Source organism: Poecilia formosa, unplaced genomic scaffold, assembly GCF_000485575.1.
Source record: "Poecilia formosa unplaced genomic scaffold, Poecilia_formosa-5.1.2 Scaffold376, whole genome shotgun sequence".
Classification (NCBI taxonomy): Eukaryota; Metazoa; Chordata; class Actinopteri; order Cyprinodontiformes; family Poeciliidae; genus Poecilia; species Poecilia formosa.
This window is the reverse complement of record NW_006800315.1, coordinates 115005-134162: the sequence shown is the minus strand read 5'-3', so window position 1 is coordinate 134162 and position 19158 is coordinate 115005. Positions and strand designations below refer to the sequence as shown.

The window sequence follows — 19158 nt, the reverse complement described above, 5'->3', positions numbered from 1 at the left end:
CATATATATATATATATATATATATATATATATATGTGTGTGTGTCATATTTTATGTGTACAGCATTTTTATAACAGTTGAAGTTAACAGAGTTTCTGCCTCTTCCATTCCAGTTTGGATGTGAAGACTACCGTATTTTTTGGACTAGAAGTTGCTACTTTTTTTCTAAGCTTTGAATCATGCAACTTATAGTCCAGTGCAGCTTTTCTGTGAATTTTTCTTCAACCACCAGGGGGCTATTTAGCAGGAAGTGAATCATTGGAAGTCAAAATTGGAAATCAAAGAAGAAAGTGCAGATTTTTATTTAGGACAAGCACATGCTAGCAGCAGGCACGATGGGGAAATGTTTTCAAACTCATACCCCCTCATCATGGAAACCACATGAAGGAAAAGATGACTCTTTTAAGTTGAAACCTATCAATCTGGTAGTACAGGAGGGAAATAGAGCTGCTGCACGTAAGCTCGGTGTGAACGAAACCATGGTTCGGCTTTGGAGATGCAGGGCTGTGTCCTTAATATATCCAGCAGATTTATTAGGATGCTCCCTTAGCTGCGTCCTTATGAAAACCGAGAGCTGTGGAGATACCAGCGGCTTATAGCCCGGTGCAGCTTATATATGTACGTTTACAGTTTCTTAAAAAAAAAATGTAGGTGCGGCTTACGGTAAGGTGCGGAAAATATGGTAGTCATAACTGAAGTGTTAATAAACTGTCAGAAGAGTGACTATGGATTATATATTTTTCTTTCTTTCCCTTCTCCTGAACATTGATTATTGGACTTATACCCTGGCACAGCAGATGGAGGATTGCGTCGTCATCTTAGGACATCGTTTGGTTTTTCCTCTTCACCTCAACTGGAAGCAGCGTCTGTATGAACTGAACTACTAAAGCTGGTACTGCTTTGTTTTATTTTCTCATAGCGTGCAACAGCCTTTACGTTTTGGGTCTCACCACAAGCAGGGCCAGATTAACACTTTGCTGGACCCTGAGCCCCATGATCATGCCCAGAAGATCACCGTAATCTGGCAAAATACAGAATAAAATACTGTAATAATACAGTAAATATACTCAATACTTTAGATTCAGTTTGGTATACAAATGACCAAAAACTTTTAGAACTACAAACACTCCTATGTCTTCCTGTCAGTGACACTCAGACAAATATGATGCTAGGAAAACAAAACGCATGTCAGTATCAGAATGATCTGGTAAAATTCACCCGCTACACTGAGAGGGTGTAGTGGTTGTTTATTTTATGAACAATAAACAACCAAACCATTGATGTTTACCTATCGCTGACCCCCAACAGAAATGTACTGAACTGATGGAGATATCTCAGAGGAAGTTCACAGAGATCAAGAAACATTTTAAACAGAAATCATCCGGTTGCCCCAGAATTTAACAGGACTATTAAGTTATTAGCCTTTTGATGCCAGTGTTCCCTCCACAACTATGAACAATTTACTGCATTTTCATGGCCACACAAGAAAAAAAAACACAATCAGGGTTCATTCACTTTTCACAAAGTAAATTTCAAGCATTTTTAAAACATTTTCAAGGTAAGTTTTCCAACTATTCCAGCGTCACACTTTGGAGATAAAAACAAAACCAATGAACTAAAAGAAAGACAATATCATTTATTACTGTTAGTAATTTATTTGAATGGTATTTTCCATTCTATGCCACATACAAACTATGACAACATTTTATGTTTTCAAATGTCTTTAAGACACACCTTACACAGCTGACCGGCCTGAGAACAAAACACTACTTTAGCAAAACAATCCCCCAATTTCAAATAGTTATAAGCCGAGCGTTATTTCAGTCACAGATATGTCATTGAGCCTTTAGGAATAATACATATTGGTTATATTGAACAAATACGAACAAATCTTTAGATAAATGACCTTCCTGCTCAAATTAAATGCTTAAACACAATTACAAAGTTACAGAAAATGTTCTTGATAGGTTTTCTGACATTAGGGAAACAGAAATCACTGTGGTAATTGTATCCGACCTAAATCAAGTAAAGTTTTCAAATTTAGGCTATTAATAAAACGTTTAATTTGTATTTTATTTAAAGAAACTGTGCAGTATGGATATCAAGCACTGTCAAGGACTTTATGCAGAAATCAAGCACTTTCCAAGCCTTGAATTCACCTAAGTGAAGGATTTCAAGCACCCTGATCAATAAAATACGGTATCAGTATAATTTTCTGAAATGAACATGTTGGTCCAAAACTCATTTAACCTGTTTCAAAACAGAAAGCAACCTCTCACCCTCACAGTTAGACACAGCAAAAGTAAGAACACAAACAATCAGTCATCACAGCCCCTCTCAAATTAAATCCCAAACAGGTCACACACGAACAAAGCCTGTCAGTGATGACATTATATATTTCAAAGGAAAATCTCTGACTGTTGTCAGAAAAAGCCACTTACTTTCAAGTAACTGATACTTGGCAGCTGGGTTCTGGAAAGCTGCAGATCCTCGGTAGATCGACTCTTCCCAGAAACACTCTGCAGCGCAGAATCGCGAGCGGCTCAGGCGTCGGGGAGACCGGAGATCCGCCATCACCGCTTCCGTCAGCGGCCGCAGCAGCATCCGCGCCGTTGTGCTGCCGGTGTTCTGGCTATCTCCGCTACGCAGCAATATGTCCCACCTTGAGGCAACGCTCGCATCGATGTTACCTCACAGGTTGCTTACTCAGCAGATTTCTTATCAACTACGATAAGCTTAATTTATGTCATGACTGGGTTTCTTTAAGCTGCTCTGTTACTTCTTGTTTTAAGTTTACATGATTGGTGGCTTGTAAATACACTTTATAAATGGCTTTAGTTTGTCGTCTGCCATGTTGTTACCATACTGTAAACGAGAGTCAGGACAAAACATTTTGTCCCTATACTGTAAAATATTTTAGTTTAATAATGCTTTGATTATCAAACTATGCTAAATAGATGTTGATGGTGATATTGCATGTGACTGAAGCTGTGCATGTCTCTGGTTTAATGTTAAAGCATACCCAATCATGTCAGGTGCACAGTGACGTCTGCAGTTCGGTGGAGACATTTTGACTGCACTACATTGGATAAAGACTGCCATACAATGTATTGATGTCCAAAAAAGAGTTTGCATGGATCTGTATTTGTAGATTTTTGCGTTTAATTTAATTTCAATGGAAACTTGTTTCCCCTGTTTGAAACCGTTTCATTCTTACAAACATTTATGTTTAGAAATTGGTAGGATATTACAGTGTTAAGACATGAACTGCTATACCTTTGTATTTAAAAAGAAGGCTGGAAATTCTGATTAAATAATTTAGTGCATCACCATGTACACAGGTAAAATTTTCTAACCAGGGAATTTCCTAGATAAACATGTGCGACCTACCAATGTGAAATGGGTAGGATATCCCGATGAAGGGTTTTGGTGCATCAATATGTGCTTCCTCCGTATTTTATAAAGATTTTCAAATGAAGGAATCTGGTGTTGCAAACTGTGCGTGTATTTACCAGGTTAGATGTCAAAATGTGCTCCCAGGTGTAGTTTATGGGGGTAAGATAGGTCAGAAAACTAAGGGTTCACATTTAACTTAAGGTTTGGTTGTTTTGCTTAATTTTAAAAGAATGTGTGAGTCTGTGCGAGTTGATCATGATGTGTATTGCAGGGGAATTAAGTGAAAGTTATGTGTATTAGAGGATATGTTGGATTTAAGGATGAGCTATTGAAAAAGTTAACATTTATTAGTCTTTATTGCTACATAAGTAAATCTAGAAGGCTCTTACCAAGTACAGAAGGTAAAGATGGGCAACATCAATGTTCCAGTTGTTTCTAATCTGGTGAGGTTTCAGTTGTGATTTAAATGAACTCAGTGTGTCCGTAGTTTTACAGTTTTCTTGAAGTTTATTCCAGATTGAGGAGCATAAAACTGAATGAAAGAAATATCTGTTTCATTCAGACATACTTCTGAAACAGTTCAGAAAAATATTCCTCTACGACGTTCACAGCTAAGATGGAAGCTTTACATGGAACTTGTATCATTCGATTGTTGAAGTTGATGTAAGATGAAACCATGTCACATGCTTGAGGTTTTGCAGGATGTTTGCAATTAGAAAGACACTCTTAGCATTTGTATTAATATATAGTTATTTATTTAGATATTGTTTAAAGTACAGGAAGAAAAGAATTACATTTGAAAGGATAAAAACCAGTGCAATTAATTTGTATCATGATTTAGCACTTTATATGAATGTTTTTTTTTTATTTTCCCCTAATTTCCATCAACAAGTTATGTAAATATTTAAATGATTCTTCTGAGATAGATTAGTTTCATGACGCTAATAAAGACATCAAAAAGTTGAGATGAAGCATTTTTTCTACATGTGTATAAATACTAGAGCTAATAGTGATAATAACTATAGGCTGTATGAAAGCATTGCCTAAGTTATTGCAGAAGTGGGGCTCTTAGGCTGGTTGTAGGATTATTTGTAGAGCAGCTGTGAGCAGAGCGGTCAGGAGAACAGAGGCTGGTGATTTTGTGAACTCCAGGACACCACTGGTGGTTGCAGCTGTAAATCAGACAAACACAGTCCATTTACAATGTTCCTGATTTAAACTACTGCTGAATATTTGGAAATGATTTCATGTAAGTAAAGTATGCTCACATTGGGATGGTATTGCTGTACTGGCTGGGGTTGTATTTGAACTGTTTGTGTTTCCTAAAACAAAGAATTAAGTTTGTTAGACTGTGGCACCCCCTAGTGGCCGTAAACAGCAAAACTACAGCAGTAGACCTTTGACACCACACTATGAACGCGTTACTGCACTAACTGACAACGACACTTAAATGAAACAAGACGGTTCATTAGAATTATTATTTAATCATATAAGATCCATAAGATGTCTAATTTTTCCTTTAGCTCACAAAGGTCCAACAGGTACAAATGAAAACACACTGCTGATGACGAAATATTTTTTTCATTTTAGGCAGTAGTTCATGTGAATTTCAGATGGAAACACACCATCACCCACATTGTTTTTGACTCCAACCTGGACCATTTTAAAGAGAAAGGTGATAGTTTTACCCTGTGGCTCAGTGCTGTTTGTAGCGGTCGGTACTGTTGGGTCTGCTCTAGTGGTGATTAGACCCAAACCTAGTGTGTCCAGGTCAGACTGTAGCTGTAGGTTCACCCATCTCTGAACCACAGTATCATTCTCAAACAGCTTGAGATCTCGTAGGTTTTCACCCATCAGACCTTGGACGTTGGCCACAGTCAGGTTCTGTCGGAAAAGACAAACACAGGAAGATTTCTTCGAGGATCTTTAATTTTCAGCACCACATAGTTACTGTAAGTAGGTTGAGGCTTGTTTTGTAGCTTTGGCCACTAAAATGACTTTCCATCCACAGAAACTTCTCACACAGACAGTTTTCTGGTATAGTTTGTTTCACATGTAAACTTACAGTTATCACGTTGATATCCAGACTCCTGAAAGTGTCGACATCCATGCTGATGTTCTGTCTTGATAAAGCTGCAATGTCTGCTTGAGGTGCTCCACCTACCAACCAGCAATGGGAAGGTTACCTTACTGAAGGGTCCTTAGTTGGATAGTTAGGCAGGTACCAGGCATGCTCACCTAGATAGCCTTTAACCAGGTTGTAATAGTTAATCGGATTATCTCTATGGACGCTGAAGGAGGTGTTGCTGATCTCATAGAGGACCCTCTTCTGCTCAGTTGAACATGATGCCACATCCAGATGCTTGGTATTTCTGACAACAGATAAAGAGGCATTCAGTGTCACTTTAGCAACCACAGTGGATATGTTTGTTATATCCATGCTGACACCAACCTCATGCTGTCTGCTGTGATGGTCTGTAACGTGCTGGTGTCCAGTGAGCACAAGTTGGAGTCAATAATGTTTAGTTCACTGCTGTCCAGTGAATTTCCAGAGGCTTTCAGGTACTTGGTGATGATTGCTTTGCTCTAAATGCAACATGAAGAAAAACTCATCAAGTTTCCACTCCAGTCAAATGAAAGTTTTGGTAATGTTTACGGTGCGCTGTACCTGTGCCGTCTCCCATGTTCCATCTTCAGGTTTCATCAGAGCTGCCAAGGTATCCAGTTCAGTGATGTTCCACTTAGAGATGTCATCAAGTGTTGCTGAGCGAGAGACTGAAGCAAGCATCTGTACTTCCTGATCAGGAACTCCAGATGGGAATGCCTGGAGAGACGGATTGAGACAAACTGTGTTGAACAAACACCACAATCTGACATTACATGCATTATGATCATCATCTTTGAAAATGAAGTACATCAAATTCTGCTTTTAAACTTATTTGTGATGAGTGAGAGTTTGCACTTATTTTTGAAAATGTACAAATCAGTTTGAGTTCAGTCCAGTTGTTAGCAATTGCTTTTAGAGAAAGCCCTCTTTATCAGGGTGGATCCAGGTTTGTTCCCCAGATCCCAGAGGATCTGGGGAACAAACCCCTGCATGCACACACAGGCAAACTCACACAACATACATATCTGGCACATCTAAGAGCTTCAGGAGAAACCAACAACTACACTAAACTCTGGGAAAGTTGTTTTATTGTAAGAGGAGGAGCTGTGAAAAACATAAAGAGTACAGTGATCCCTCGTTTTTCGTGAGGGTTGCGTTCCGAAAATAACCTGCGATAAGTGAAATCTGCAAAGTAGTTACCTTTAGTTTCTACAATTATTATACAGCATAAATAAATACTCTACATTGAAACCAAAGAACAAAACCTGTTTTCAGGTCAGCGGATGTGCGTGTTCATCAATCGGGCCTTAATGTGATCCAGAGTCATGTCATTAAAGCGTCTCCTCCAAGCTGCCCCGCGAGACTCACAGCTGGATCTCGTCACCCGAGCCTCCGGTCGGTTTCTGCTGCCTCTGGCCACAGTTTTTTCCAGCAGGCATTCAAAGTTTTCATCTTTCATCTCCTGAATGGCCAATCTGTATTACTTATATTTAAATACCGTAACATGATTGGCACTCGGGTAGAGAAGGAGCTCGGAGACTGTTTAGCCAATCAGGACGCAGAACACAGTGCACTGTGAAAAACGGCACAAAAAAGTCTGCGAAGCAGCGAGACCGCGAAAGGTGAACGTCGTTACAGCGAGGGATCACTGTACCTGGATTTTACCACCAAAACACTTTTATTCTCTTTAAAAAGTAACAGATATTTCCATGTGACCTGGTTGAGTTTATTGAGAATGATTCTTTGGTAACCATCGTCATCCACTTTCTGGCAGATGGAGTGGAGGTTATCTTTCAGAATGGGAACGTCCAGGCAGAGTTCAAACTGCAGCTGATTGTAGCCGAAGGGGAAGGAAGGGTCGCTGACGGTGACCTGGGTGATGTTCCCCTCACTGCATCCTTTTAAAAGTTTGAGAAAAAGAGTCGGGATTTGGTTTGCAACTAATGTATTCCACTTAAATAACTTAATCTTTAATCATTTAGGAAATCTTGCAGTTTTGGCTTCAGAAGCTGCTTTTAAAAGTGTTTACCTGCTCCTCGTTTTGCTACTGTAGGGGCGAGCTCTGAAAACAGAGTCTTGAGCTTCTTCTTCTGGGTTTTTTGTTTCCTTAGGTCAGGTATGAAACCCTTAAGGAATCTTTTCTTTGTTGTCTGACAAAGTAGAAATAATATGACAGTTAGTTCTTTCATGCAAAGACAAATGAGTTGTTGTTAGGTGAATTTATGTCGCATCTTAACGTCATCAGACTTACAGCTGTGAAACGTGTCCAGATGTTTCTTGTTAAATACAAAGGAAGTGTTCCCAGCCCCTGTAGCGTCTGTTGGTCCCAGCTGTTTACAGCTCTGAAAAAAGGTTTGTGCAAACATGACACAGCTAAAAAAATATTTGAATATACATAAGTCATCTTTCAGACAACAAGCTAGTGAGTGTTGCCTGGTGTGTTGCTGTGAAGTCCATCTAAGTCTATCTGATTATGTAAGACTGGATGTTAGATTTAAATGAGCCCACTTTATCTCAATTTATATTAAAATGCAGGACAACAGAAGTTGAGTGATTTTTTCCCTGCAGATTAAATGACTGGATTAACATTTTTAGTACCCGTATTGTGTTTTCCCAGACAGCAGCAGTGTTTCCATAGCAGCCACTTGGCTGGCAGAGAGGTCTTTGCAGGCTTTGAGTTTTTCCAGGATGAGAGGATCCGAGTTCTCAATGTCGGATCTATCCAGAGTGCAGACCATGTTCCCCAGGACCTCCACATTGTCTCTGCTCAGGCTGACACCACTGATCCCCTGAAACAGTGAAAAATGTTCAAATCAGTGAAGACGTTTCATTACTCTGCTGTAGAAGAGTAATTTGAGGCACGTGTAATATGCTGCAGGTAGGCTCTTTGTATATTGATGCTCTGTTTTATTGGCTCTCACCAAGCAGTCTCTAGCTTCCCTGAACTTCTTTGGGCCCTTGTTCAAGATGCTGGAGGCCACAGAGAAGTCTGTAGCACCCAGGGCAGAGAAGTAGGACCTGCAGTTTGCTTTCTGGACATTTTCGGAGCTGTTGGTGGGGATTGTTGTAAAAAATCAAAATCATCATATAACTTTTTCAAACAACTGGCAACATAGTTACAATAATTACGTGGAGAGAGACTCACTCCAAGTAGAGAAGCATGTCCGAAGGGTAATCAGTGAAGTTCTGAGAGAGGTCGCCACGGATCAGGTTGTACATGCAGGTCAGCTGGAGGTCACAGTGTGAGAAGTTTGAATTTATTGATTCAAATGTGTGAAATATAATGTTTAATGTAGAGTAGACTCGGTTCTCTGCTTCCCATGAAGTGACCTGTTAGTGTTGCTACAGATCTTACCTGAGGTTCCTTCAGCTCCACCTTAGCTCTGCCTTTCCTCGGCCTGCAGGCGTGGATCAACTGACTGATTTTGGGTTTTGTCATTTTCTTAACCGTGCCGCATGTGAAACCTTGCAGCACAAATGGAGAAAGCCTTCAGAGAAAAGGAAAGAAAGATTACACCTGAGATATTCAAAGATTCACACTAAATACCAGGGTTGGTAGGTTTGTTCACTTACTGCTCAGTGTCAAAATCTGCCTCAGCCAGCGTCGGAAAAAACATGGTGGACTGAAAAAACAAGAAAAAAAGACAGTAAGACCTTAGTTGATCTTCTGTTTTCTAAATTTGAAAAGCAAAGGAGTAAATTCAGGTTTGCTTGGCGTTAAACTGCCGTCTGAACAAAATCTACAAGTCAATGGAATTAAACACCAAGAACTATAAGATAACAATTTATACTTTGGTACAAACATCTTGTGTTTTTTTCCGGCACAGTTGAATCATAATAAAAGATTATTTAAAAATGTATATATATTTTTTTTTACTTTCATCAGTGGTAAAAACAATTGTATATAAGCAGCCGTAACCAGTGCCTGCATAGATTGATTATGGTCCATGTTGATTAGATATTTTTAGAACGATGCTTTGCTGCACTTAGTTCCTCACATAAACCTTCTGCATGTGTTCAGGTAGTATGAAAAAAATTTCCTTTACCTTTTTAAGGAAAATATTGGACACATTCAGACATCAGTAGAAGTCTCCATGTGGACATATTTTCAACTTTTACGTTACCTTTGCATATTTAATATACTTTGTCAAACACTCTTTTTAACAAATGTAGCTTTGGGGAGATTGCGCGTTTCAAAGTTTATCCACCGACGGCCTGGATCTACTTCACACTGTTATCCATTCTGCATTAAACAGAACACTGACCTGATCTGCGGTCCACGTCTTCTTGTTTATCACGGTGATGTTGGCCGTTCCCTCAGAAAACACCAGCAGGGAGGGCGGGATCTCCGTTGCTAAGGCATCAGGGACATTCTCCACCACTTTGGCTGGACTGGAGTCCACAGAAATTATCTGCATGGAGGTTATGTGTTTTAGATCATGTATTCACTCAGCAGTAAGCAAGAGAAAAATTTTACCAGTTCTTGAGTCTTTTCACTTTTTGGACATTATAACAAAGCTTGTTTTTAAGTTTAATGAGTAGAAGTGTTATGTGTTTTAACAGCATCAGTCTGAAAAGCTACACATGTGGAACATTTTAGTCACTGCAACTTGTACAGTTGATGCACAACCTTCAGTCAATATTTCATTGTGTTTTTCATTTATAAATAAAGATTTAAATCGAACATACATATTAAAATATCTGTATTTTCTACACAAATAGGTTCTCAATCTCAACTAGGAACTAAGTGACAGATTTTTCTTGTTTTATTCACACAATGCTCTGAATAGATGTTCATGAAAGAAGTCAGGCGTTAAGATAGAAATCTCATCTTTTTACCTTTTTGACAAAAGTCTCCTGGACAACCTTCGGGGCTTCCAACATGTTGGAGACAAGCATTGGGTTCTTGGAGGCGCGGAGTGCTTCAGAAGCTGAGATGCTGTTGATTGACTTTGAAGGAACTCCAATGATAAGAGTCCCCAGAGACGCCAGAGAGGCTGAGCTGTTGATCTGACAGTCAAAGTCCATCCATTAAAAACATGATCAATGAACTGGAAGCTGATTGAAGGTGACTTTCTAATCAATCAAGCTATATTTAGTTTACACTTCATGGAAAAAAGAATTAAAGACATAATTTTTATGTATATTGTGGGGCTTGTACCTGAAAGCCTGAGGAGATGATGGAGTGGATGATGTTACTGGCCTGGTCCTGTCCCCAGGTGTTCACTGAGCCCAGGATGGACAAAGAGGAAACCAGCACCTCAGGAGGCACAGACAGGATCTGGCTGTTTGTCAGGCCAGAAGACGCACTTCCAAGGTCTGCAAACGTTTGAGCTGTGATGACCTTGATGTTGGATGCCAGAGCTGCAGATCTCTGTTTAGTGAAACACGCATCATTAACGGCTGTGAACTAAATTTCCGGTCAAAACATCACAACAGTCCATCATATAATAATGTCATATAAACCAGTTATATTTATTTTTCATATTTTTAAGAATTCTACCATCAATACAGCCTTTGAATAAATGATCATTTGAAGAGCAGATCGACACATCTGAACCTGCTGGGTTTATAAGAACCCAGATTTATAGAAAGGTGTGATGGCTCCCTGCAGTGTTGCAATATGGAAGACAATTAAGGTCTTCAAATAGTGGGAGGCACTTGTGTGTCCACCCAGATCGTATTTACGGAGCGCCCGTTCCACTCATGGCAGATGAAATCCGGATGGCGCGGGGCGCAGCAGTCACTTGACAGTGTGGGAGCCAAGTCTGTTCGGATGGACCACAGTGGAGCAGTCGCTCGATGGCCCCCACTGGTCTCACAGGCCTGTGGGGTCTGGATGGCCCCCACTGGTCTCACAGGCGTGTGGGGGCCATCCAGCACCAGACGGAGGACCAGGCCGAAGGAGGTTGTTGGGCTGCCACCCACTACCACTAGACAATCATTTTCATTAATAATTGCCTCTGAAGGGCTTAAAATGGTTCTTGTTGTCATCCTCCCAGTTTCTTGTTGCAGTGTCTGAGCCGTAACAAAAGGGAATACTATTGTAAGTTACATCAGTGACTGAAAGCAAAGCTCAGTAGGCGTTGGTCAGTGGATCCCACCTCTTTGCGCTTAAGAATTTGCGAATTCATCAAATTATTCATGAAAAATGAGCCTATTTGCTGTTTTTTCAAAAGCTTGTCCTAACATATTTGATATAAAATGCAGCTGGCATGTCACTGAATGGAGCATGGATGTTCTGCCCATGCATGGAGGAAGCTGGGTCCAACAACCACAAATGGTTCCTGAAAGTTGTCTTTAGGTGTCGGGACATTGTGTGCCTGTCTCTGTGTCGCTCTGTGACGGACTGGTGATTTGTGACCCCACCTTTTGCCCAATAACTAATGGATATATATACTGAACTGCAGGGATATACTATGGATGGACAGGAGGGGCTTGAGCTACTGAAATAATCGGTTAAAACCATTTCTAATGGGGTTCTCAAGTATTGGTGGATCTCATCAGACAGCAGTGGTTCCTAACCCCCACCATTAACTGGTCAACTGTATAGACAATATTTGCATTTATTCCTGTTTTCCTGCATTTAAACCTGTCAGTGCAATCAAATGATTGCTGTGTGAGAATAAAAAGAGAAATCTTGAATGAAATAAAGAGAAGCATGTTGCTACAGGCCGTACAGACGGTCACTGAGCAGAACCTCTGTGACGTTTTCATCTGGTACCTCAGGATTCTCTGTGCTGTTGCAGAATCTCTTCAGCTTGTCCAAGATGGCCATCGTATCAGCTTCATTAAGAGAAGCAAATAATGAGCTTGGGATGTCAGGCGAGCAGAGTAAGGAGCCTGGGAGCCTGAATGAAAAGTGACATGTTGAAGGATTTTAGCAAAATGAATAAAACTTACTTTCTTGTAATAATAATGTTTCCTTTTACTGGTGGATAGTTACATAATGAGTCCAAAGGATGGGTAGAACTCATAAAGCTGCAAGATGTAGTAGTCGGTTACGTCTTGTGGGATCGCTGCGTTGTTAAAGAGCTCCAGGTTCGCCTTATCCTCCAAGAACACATTCAGCTTCAAAAATAGATAAGTAAAACACCAAACAGGTCAGAGACATTCAGATGAAACCTGCTGGATCACACAGGTCAAGTTAGCAGGTTTGTAAAATTCTGATTTTGTTTGTTGATGGCATCCGAATTTAAAGTTTGCAGAAATACCTGGGAGATGTTGACAAAGCCTTTGAAATCATCCAGAGTGATAAATATCACAAAGGTGCTGATGTAGTTGACAAACCAGGAGGTGGAGTTCAGATCCGGGTCTGTGGGGTTGTAGCATCTGGCCGCAGATTCTGTGGAAAAACAGGGATTTTCAGTGTTTTAGGCAGCTGACTTCGCTAATGTCATTAAAATGTAATAGATGTTTTCCATCTGTTTCCAAAATCAAACTTTTCATGGACTTATTACTGTCTCAATGCATAAACAATGTTACATGCTGTGGTGACCGCATGTGTGCTTGTCAGTTCCAGGTTGCTGCTGAGCTCCTGCAGCTTAAGCAGGTGCAGCTGGTTGCACTCTGCCTCTGGATGAGCAGAGTATAGAGCTAGGTTGGACACTGATCTCAGGGCCTCTTGGCCAACTGGGCAGCATGTGTGCTGCAGCTTTGTGGTGGTTTGAGGGAAGTGTGTGGACTTATTCTTTTTTTCCAGGCTTGTAGATGAGTGGGGCCTTGTTTATGAAGACCCCAAGTTCATGGCTTCTCCCCGGTTAGATTGCTAGAGGATTGTGTCTTATTAGAAACCCTGGATTTTGTTATTTACACTCACTTTTTCCTCAAGTTTTTCCCCTTCACATTCAAGATTCTTCCTGGCTTATTTTTAAATAAAACATTAACTGTACCCTCCTGGTTTTGCCTCTTCGTTCCCTGGTCATTTGTTACTATCCCCCCATACCCTTAGACTGCCTTGGGGATGTAACGACACCAATTAATCAAAAATATATACTTAAAGTGAAAAAGACAGACTTAAGACGGCTATCTCGTATCACATTTTTCTCCAAAATCTCACCGGCACCGAGGTAGCTTCTGATGACGGCGTATACATCTGGCTGTCCAAAGTCTGAACCGGTGTAGGTGAAGTTCTTTCCCATGAAAGACACCCTGTGGAACAGGAAGCAATGGAAATGTGGTTACATGGGGATCTTTTGTCAATGGTATGACAACATGAGACACTGACTCACAGTTTCTGGAAGGCGAGACATGAGGAATTCTGCACTTTGTTGAAGCTGATGAGATCCTTGGTGAGGAACCTCAGATAGTTCCTCAAACGTACGTTAAACCACAGATCAACCTCAGATCTTCTGTTGCTGCTCAGAGCCAAAGGCCAAACACAGGGAAGGATGATCCTCCTCACATCATCTGGGACGTCCTCCTGCAGGTGTTGTACAGAAATATAAACAGTGAGGAGAACAGATTCACCCATAGATGTTACTTCACATTTAAAATTGAGATGGGAACATACGTTTTCTAGGAAGGAGGGAGTGTTGTTGTAGTTGCTGAAGATGATGCAGATGTCTGTATTGTTACTGACGACATCAGGCTGATTGAGGAACTGACTCAGCTCTGAGGTGCTGATGGTATTTAGGAGCTGGAGAAGAATAAAAGTGTTGTATCACCTCATTGCCACCATGACACTAAATCTGACAACACAAATCTACATGAATGTATTCATTCTTTTGTTGTGTACCTCTGACTCGCGCTTTGGTGGCAGAAGAGATATGAATGTCGCCACATCAGGAAATCCAAAGCTGAGGAAGATGTTCTGCAGGAAGAGGTAGAAGCTTCCACCACTGTAACACTTCAGCGGCGTTGAATCTGGGTCACAAAGTATAATATTTTACACATAGGTGTCATAAAGACAAACACATTTGGAGCAGACTGCAGCACTTTTATAGACAAACCTTGGAGGAAAATGAGGATGTTTCTGTAGACTTCAGTTTTAGTGTTGTTGCTGAGTGTTGTCTGTATTGTGTCAAGCACATTTATCCTGAATAAACATGAGATGAATTCATCAGTTAGAAAATGCTCTAACAAATTTCTACAGTCACTGTTTTCTATTTCCTGCAAACTCTTGTTTGGATCATTTGAGTCCTTACGTCTCCTGGCTGGTGGCACAGCTCCTGTTTGCTGCCAGAGAGAAAAGGCGGGGCACCAGATTTGGAGAGAGGTCAGTGAGTAACGGCTGCAGTCGCCTTAGCCACTGCAGGAAGTCTTCGTCACTGACAGCTGGAAGACCTCCCCTGTTAAAAACCTCCTGGAGGAAGGCAGATTTCACTTCCAGTGAGTAGTTCACAGACTGGGCCTGCAGGGAAACAGAGCAGGAAATACAATCAAACTATGATTAAAATGTATTATTTTTAATAAGGCCTTCATATTAATCCAATACTAATTGTGCCACTATTGAAGCATCCAAATTGAATGCAAATTGTACATTTTCTACTCTTAACATTTTCATAGGGTAATATAAAGTGATGGTGTGAAGCAGTTGGCTGCTATATCTGGTTGTGTCACATCTTTAATTTTTTTTAGTAAAATATAGAAGTAAGCTGACAGTTGGGTTTTAAACAATGTTTAGTTTTTGATAACAATGTGCTATGATTGAAATTTAGGAAACATCAAGCATCATGATTAGGAAATTATGGCAAAAATGTGAATGAGATTTGACGTTTTGGCTTTTAGATGAAAATTATGAATAAATCAAACCAATGTCCACTGAAATCTTCAGTTTGCTCTGTTTTAAAAATAGTAACAGTTTGTTTATTAAATGTTCTGTAAATCTTCAACAATCAGGTAAAAGAACCCTGCAACTTTTAACCAACAAAACTTTGATGACTGAGCAGAAGGTGAACAGGTCAGCTTTGTTTACCACAACTGCTTGAGAGAGTGAATCAAAGAAAGCAGCAAAGTCAGCCGGCTCGATGACTGTCATGACTTTTGTCACATCTTGCGTTCCGTTTAGCTGTGAAGGGGTCGCTGCAAGCTCTTTCAGTTGACTGAAAGTGAGAAGATCTGCCACCTCAGCCTAGACACAAGAAGCCATGAATCACTTTAGAAATAGTTCAACTGTTAGGAGTGAACTTAGGCTAACTTAGCTGTTAGCCTAAGTTCAGCAGCAGATGTTTCATACTTAAACATTGTTTCATTTAGAAAAACATTCACTGCTACAGCAAAACAAAACAATGATCAGCAGCAGATGCAGCATGACATACACATCCTCAAACCCTTCCTAGAAATTCTCATCCTGTAATTACTACTGTTAAGAATAAATAATTCTGTTTTCCTCTATTTGTTTTAGCTATCTGCATGCTCGTATACACATACATGCATTCACATAGAGCAGGCGTGGAAAGCTAAAGGAAATGACACGTTAGGAAACACCTTCTTTACGGCGTAGCTTAGATAGAAGCTAATAAAGGGAATTACAAACTGTTCTTTGATGCCATTTTGCTCTTTTAGCCACTAAGGATAGCATGAACTATGCACCAGCTGCATTTTGGTATTAATAAATGGAATTCATGAATTCAACTCACTGACTTTTCTTCAAACTCATAAATCAAGAACCTAATGGAGAAGAGAGAATTCTCCACACTACACTTCCACTCATGCTGAAAAAGTAAAATTATAGCTCATAACCTCGTTTATTAAAAATAATCATTTAGCATATCTAATTAAATTAACCACTTAACCATATAAATAAAAACATAAATAAAACATATTTTGTCCTTTCACTGCTGACTTACAAAGATTTAGACACATGCATTTTAAATTTGATCAATTTACATTTACAAATTGGATAAAATCAGTGCAAATATGCTAATTTTAAGATTAAAATCCTGTACTTACTCCTTTAAAATCTTTCTTCAGAGACAGAAAATCCTTAAAAGAGGCTTGAAGACGAAACTGACCAAAGTTGTCTTCAAGCCAACTTCTGTCATTAATTTCAGTCCCAGCATCAACACAGGAAAGTCCTATAGATCAAGCGATCAAATGGTTAGATTTACAAAACATAAACGAAAATTAATGCATTTTATGCGGGTCAGAAAATCCACCATTACTCTCTTATTAAATACGGTTACCTGAAGTCAACTGAGCTTTGAGATAGTCTAATCCAAACTTCAGAACCTCTTGGTTCTGTGCTTCGGAGAGCTGGCTGATAATGTTGTCCAGTCCTTTGATCCTGAAAATAAAACCATGTATATTTAGTCACTCCAAGGGTAAAGAAAATAACATGGGAGCAAGGTTGAAGTTTCACTCACACTTGTTGGTATGAACTACAGGAGATGTTTCTGGGAATTATTTCAAAGGTTGTTGATTTGACACTTGGGAGGAAGAGTGGAAGGTAGATCTGGAACCATAACCTGAAGCCCTCGAGATTTAGTAGGTAGAACTTTGGTGCGAGTGCTGTTATTGTCAGATTTAGAATATTTTCACGCATGTTGGCATTAACAGCAGTCAGATTTTGCTAAAAAGAAAGAAGAAAAAATGAGAAAGATCTTTAAATGTAAAAAAACCCCACAAAAATATGTCCATAAAAAACACGGATCTAACCTTTGCAAGACCATCAACAAATGTGTTGAAGAAAGACTCCAGGTTTTCCAAGGAAGATGATGCAGTGAGACGTTCAAAAACAGTGATGACAAGAGAGACATTGGCAAGAATGTCGGGTTGAAGGAGAAATTCAGCTTTTTGTCCAGGGGAAAGAGAATCGAGTATAGCACTCTGTCAGTAAGAGGAAAAAAAATAATGAATGAAAATATTTGTAATGCTATCAATAATTACATAAAAATTTCAGAAATGAAAAAAGATTACTCTTAAAATCACCTGAGAGAGGTTGAAGAATTTGAGCTCAGAATATGTTGCGTATGGAGAAAATGGGCCCAGGTTTGTTTCCACCCACTGGGAGTCGGTCTGGATGTTTTCCCTGCAAGCTAAGGCACATGTATGCACATGTCAACTTTCCTTTCTTCTGTCTATTTCGTCCATTTTTGTTTTAATCGTTATGAGGGATTTGTACTTTACCATCAACAAAGCCATGGCCAAGACACCAGCGTGTTGATATAGAAAGCTTACCTGGCTGGTTGATGACATCAGCAGAGTTTTTCAGGTACTGCAGCAAAACGGCTGCAATTTCTTTTTGTCTGTCCTGACCCACGGCAGACACAACTTTGCCCATCCCACTCACACTGCAAAAATTGGAATAAATCTTTTAGACACGTCCCCTTAAGAGTTCTCTGTGATGTGGAGCATTCAAAACGTTGATGTTCTTAATACACAACTCACATGACTTGGTATTTTGTGCAGTTGATGTTGGTAATTACGCCTTGGAGCATTTGTGGAGTGAAACTTGGGAGAACCGGGACCAGTTTGACATGGAACCAGTCAAAAAGGTCCTTTTCAGGGAACTCTGGGAAGAAGGGACCGATGATGATGTAGGTCTTGTTCATGATGCGATCTCTCACGTCAACTTGAAACTCTGGAACCTTAATATTCATGACAGGAGAGAAATCCAATACCACTTAGTTGCTACGATGCAAGTCCACCGTGTGGTACTTTTGAAAAGCGGCAAACACAGTAAGGTCCTATGAATTGCTGCAATATTATGATTTCAATAGCTTTTCAGTATCATTTGACATAGCTTTTAAAACGGGGATTCTTGTGCCACTTGAAGGTGTAGCTTACCTCCCCCTTCTCTGTAAGTTTGGTAAAGAATGCGTCCACGTTTTCAACAGCGTTTCCAACCTCCAGTCGCTCAAAGACTTTATCGACAAATTGTGTGTCATTTGAGATGTCTGTGCTCAGCAGTAACTCTGCTACCTGAGAGGGAGACAGTTTCGACAAGGCTTCGGCCTGCAACGATAGGAAACAAGAATTCAGCTTGAAGTCATTGTGCAACTTCGGGGCAGAAAATTCTGCAGAGCCCCCCTTAAATCTCGTCAACTGCTTTAGTTACTCACACTGGAGAAGTTTGGATAAAGGGCTTGCAAATCCCCTACGCTCGCAAATTGAGAGAAATTGCCAAGGTTGGCCTGTAGCCAGAGCTGACTACTATTGGCAGATGACACGCAGCCTGGGTCTGCAAAACAACAGGAGTCAGAACACCGCCCAGTGTACAATCACTACGTCACCAAGGAGGCCCGGGGAGCCTGCATGCGCCTACCTGGCAAATCCTTTCTGGAAAGGAACGGTTGGATGAAGTGAGTAAAGACTGCTCGCTTTCTGTCGACGTCCATCAATGGGCTTTGGTTGCTGAATGCTCCGATGCTAAAATTTGAGCAAGGGATTTTAACGTCATAGGAATCTGCCAGTTTCTTTGAGATATTGTGAACGCTCATGCAATAAGTCCTCCAGGTACTTACACAATCTGGTAGGTCTGGCAGCTGAAGTTGTAGGTGCCGAGGCAGAAGAGGAAGTTTGTTGAGGGGGAGGCCAGGAATGGCCCGAGACGCGCCTGGAACCAACTTTTAACAAAATCCTCACTCTTCAGTTGATCCTGTGTAAGGTTTTTAGCAACCACTTCTCTCAGAGCATCAAGAGGATTGGAATAGGCAGCGCTCATGGCGGTGGGGGCCTAGAATTTGGGGAAAGACGGGTTGCATTTAGAGACG

The 19158-nt window shown here is 40.3% G+C and overlaps 1 protein-coding gene across 1 annotated transcript; it reads right to left on the bottom strand.

Annotated features, from left to right (window-relative positions):
- Positions 1-4274: 4274 nt before the first annotated feature.
- Positions 4275-19120, bottom strand: LOC103154183 (uncharacterized). Its single transcript, XM_007575376.2, has 39 exons — positions 18910-19120; positions 18711-18814; positions 18508-18626; positions 18233-18400; positions 17834-18033; positions 17624-17736; positions 17375-17481; positions 17102-17272; positions 16810-17015; positions 16630-16730; positions 16397-16521; positions 15420-15575; positions 14650-14855; positions 14455-14540; positions 14241-14368; positions 14016-14141; positions 13735-13925; positions 13563-13654; positions 12718-12848; positions 12450-12574; positions 12228-12354; positions 10665-10877; positions 10343-10513; positions 9769-9915; positions 9077-9126; positions 8859-8991; positions 8649-8731; positions 8425-8551; positions 8102-8292; positions 7755-7845; positions 7533-7653; positions 7220-7401; positions 6065-6220; positions 5849-5982; positions 5635-5768; positions 5462-5556; positions 5085-5280; positions 4665-4718; positions 4275-4568 (listed from the first exon to the last, which is right to left on the bottom strand). The coding sequence occupies exons 1-39, from the start codon at positions 19107-19109 to the stop codon at positions 4465-4467; spliced, it is 5364 nt and encodes a 1787-aa protein (XP_007575438.1). The 5' UTR covers positions 19110-19120; the 3' UTR covers positions 4275-4464.
- Between the last annotated feature and the right edge of the window lie 38 nt (positions 19121-19158).

Bases quoted from the DNA above. Each gene is read 5' to 3' on its own strand.
- LOC103154183 (XM_007575376.2), bottom strand. From the start codon at position 19,109: ATGAGCGCTGCCTATTCCAATCCTCTTGATGCTCTGAGAGAAGTGGTT. The intron at 18,815-18,909 runs GTAAGTACCTGG...CTCAAATTTTAG, and splicing joins TGCCAGACCTACCAGATTGT to CATCGGAGCATTCAGCAACC. The intron at 14,541-14,649 runs GTAAGGACTCAA...ATGTTTATTCAG, and splicing joins TGTGCCACCAGCCAGGAGAC to GATAAATGTGCTTGACACAA.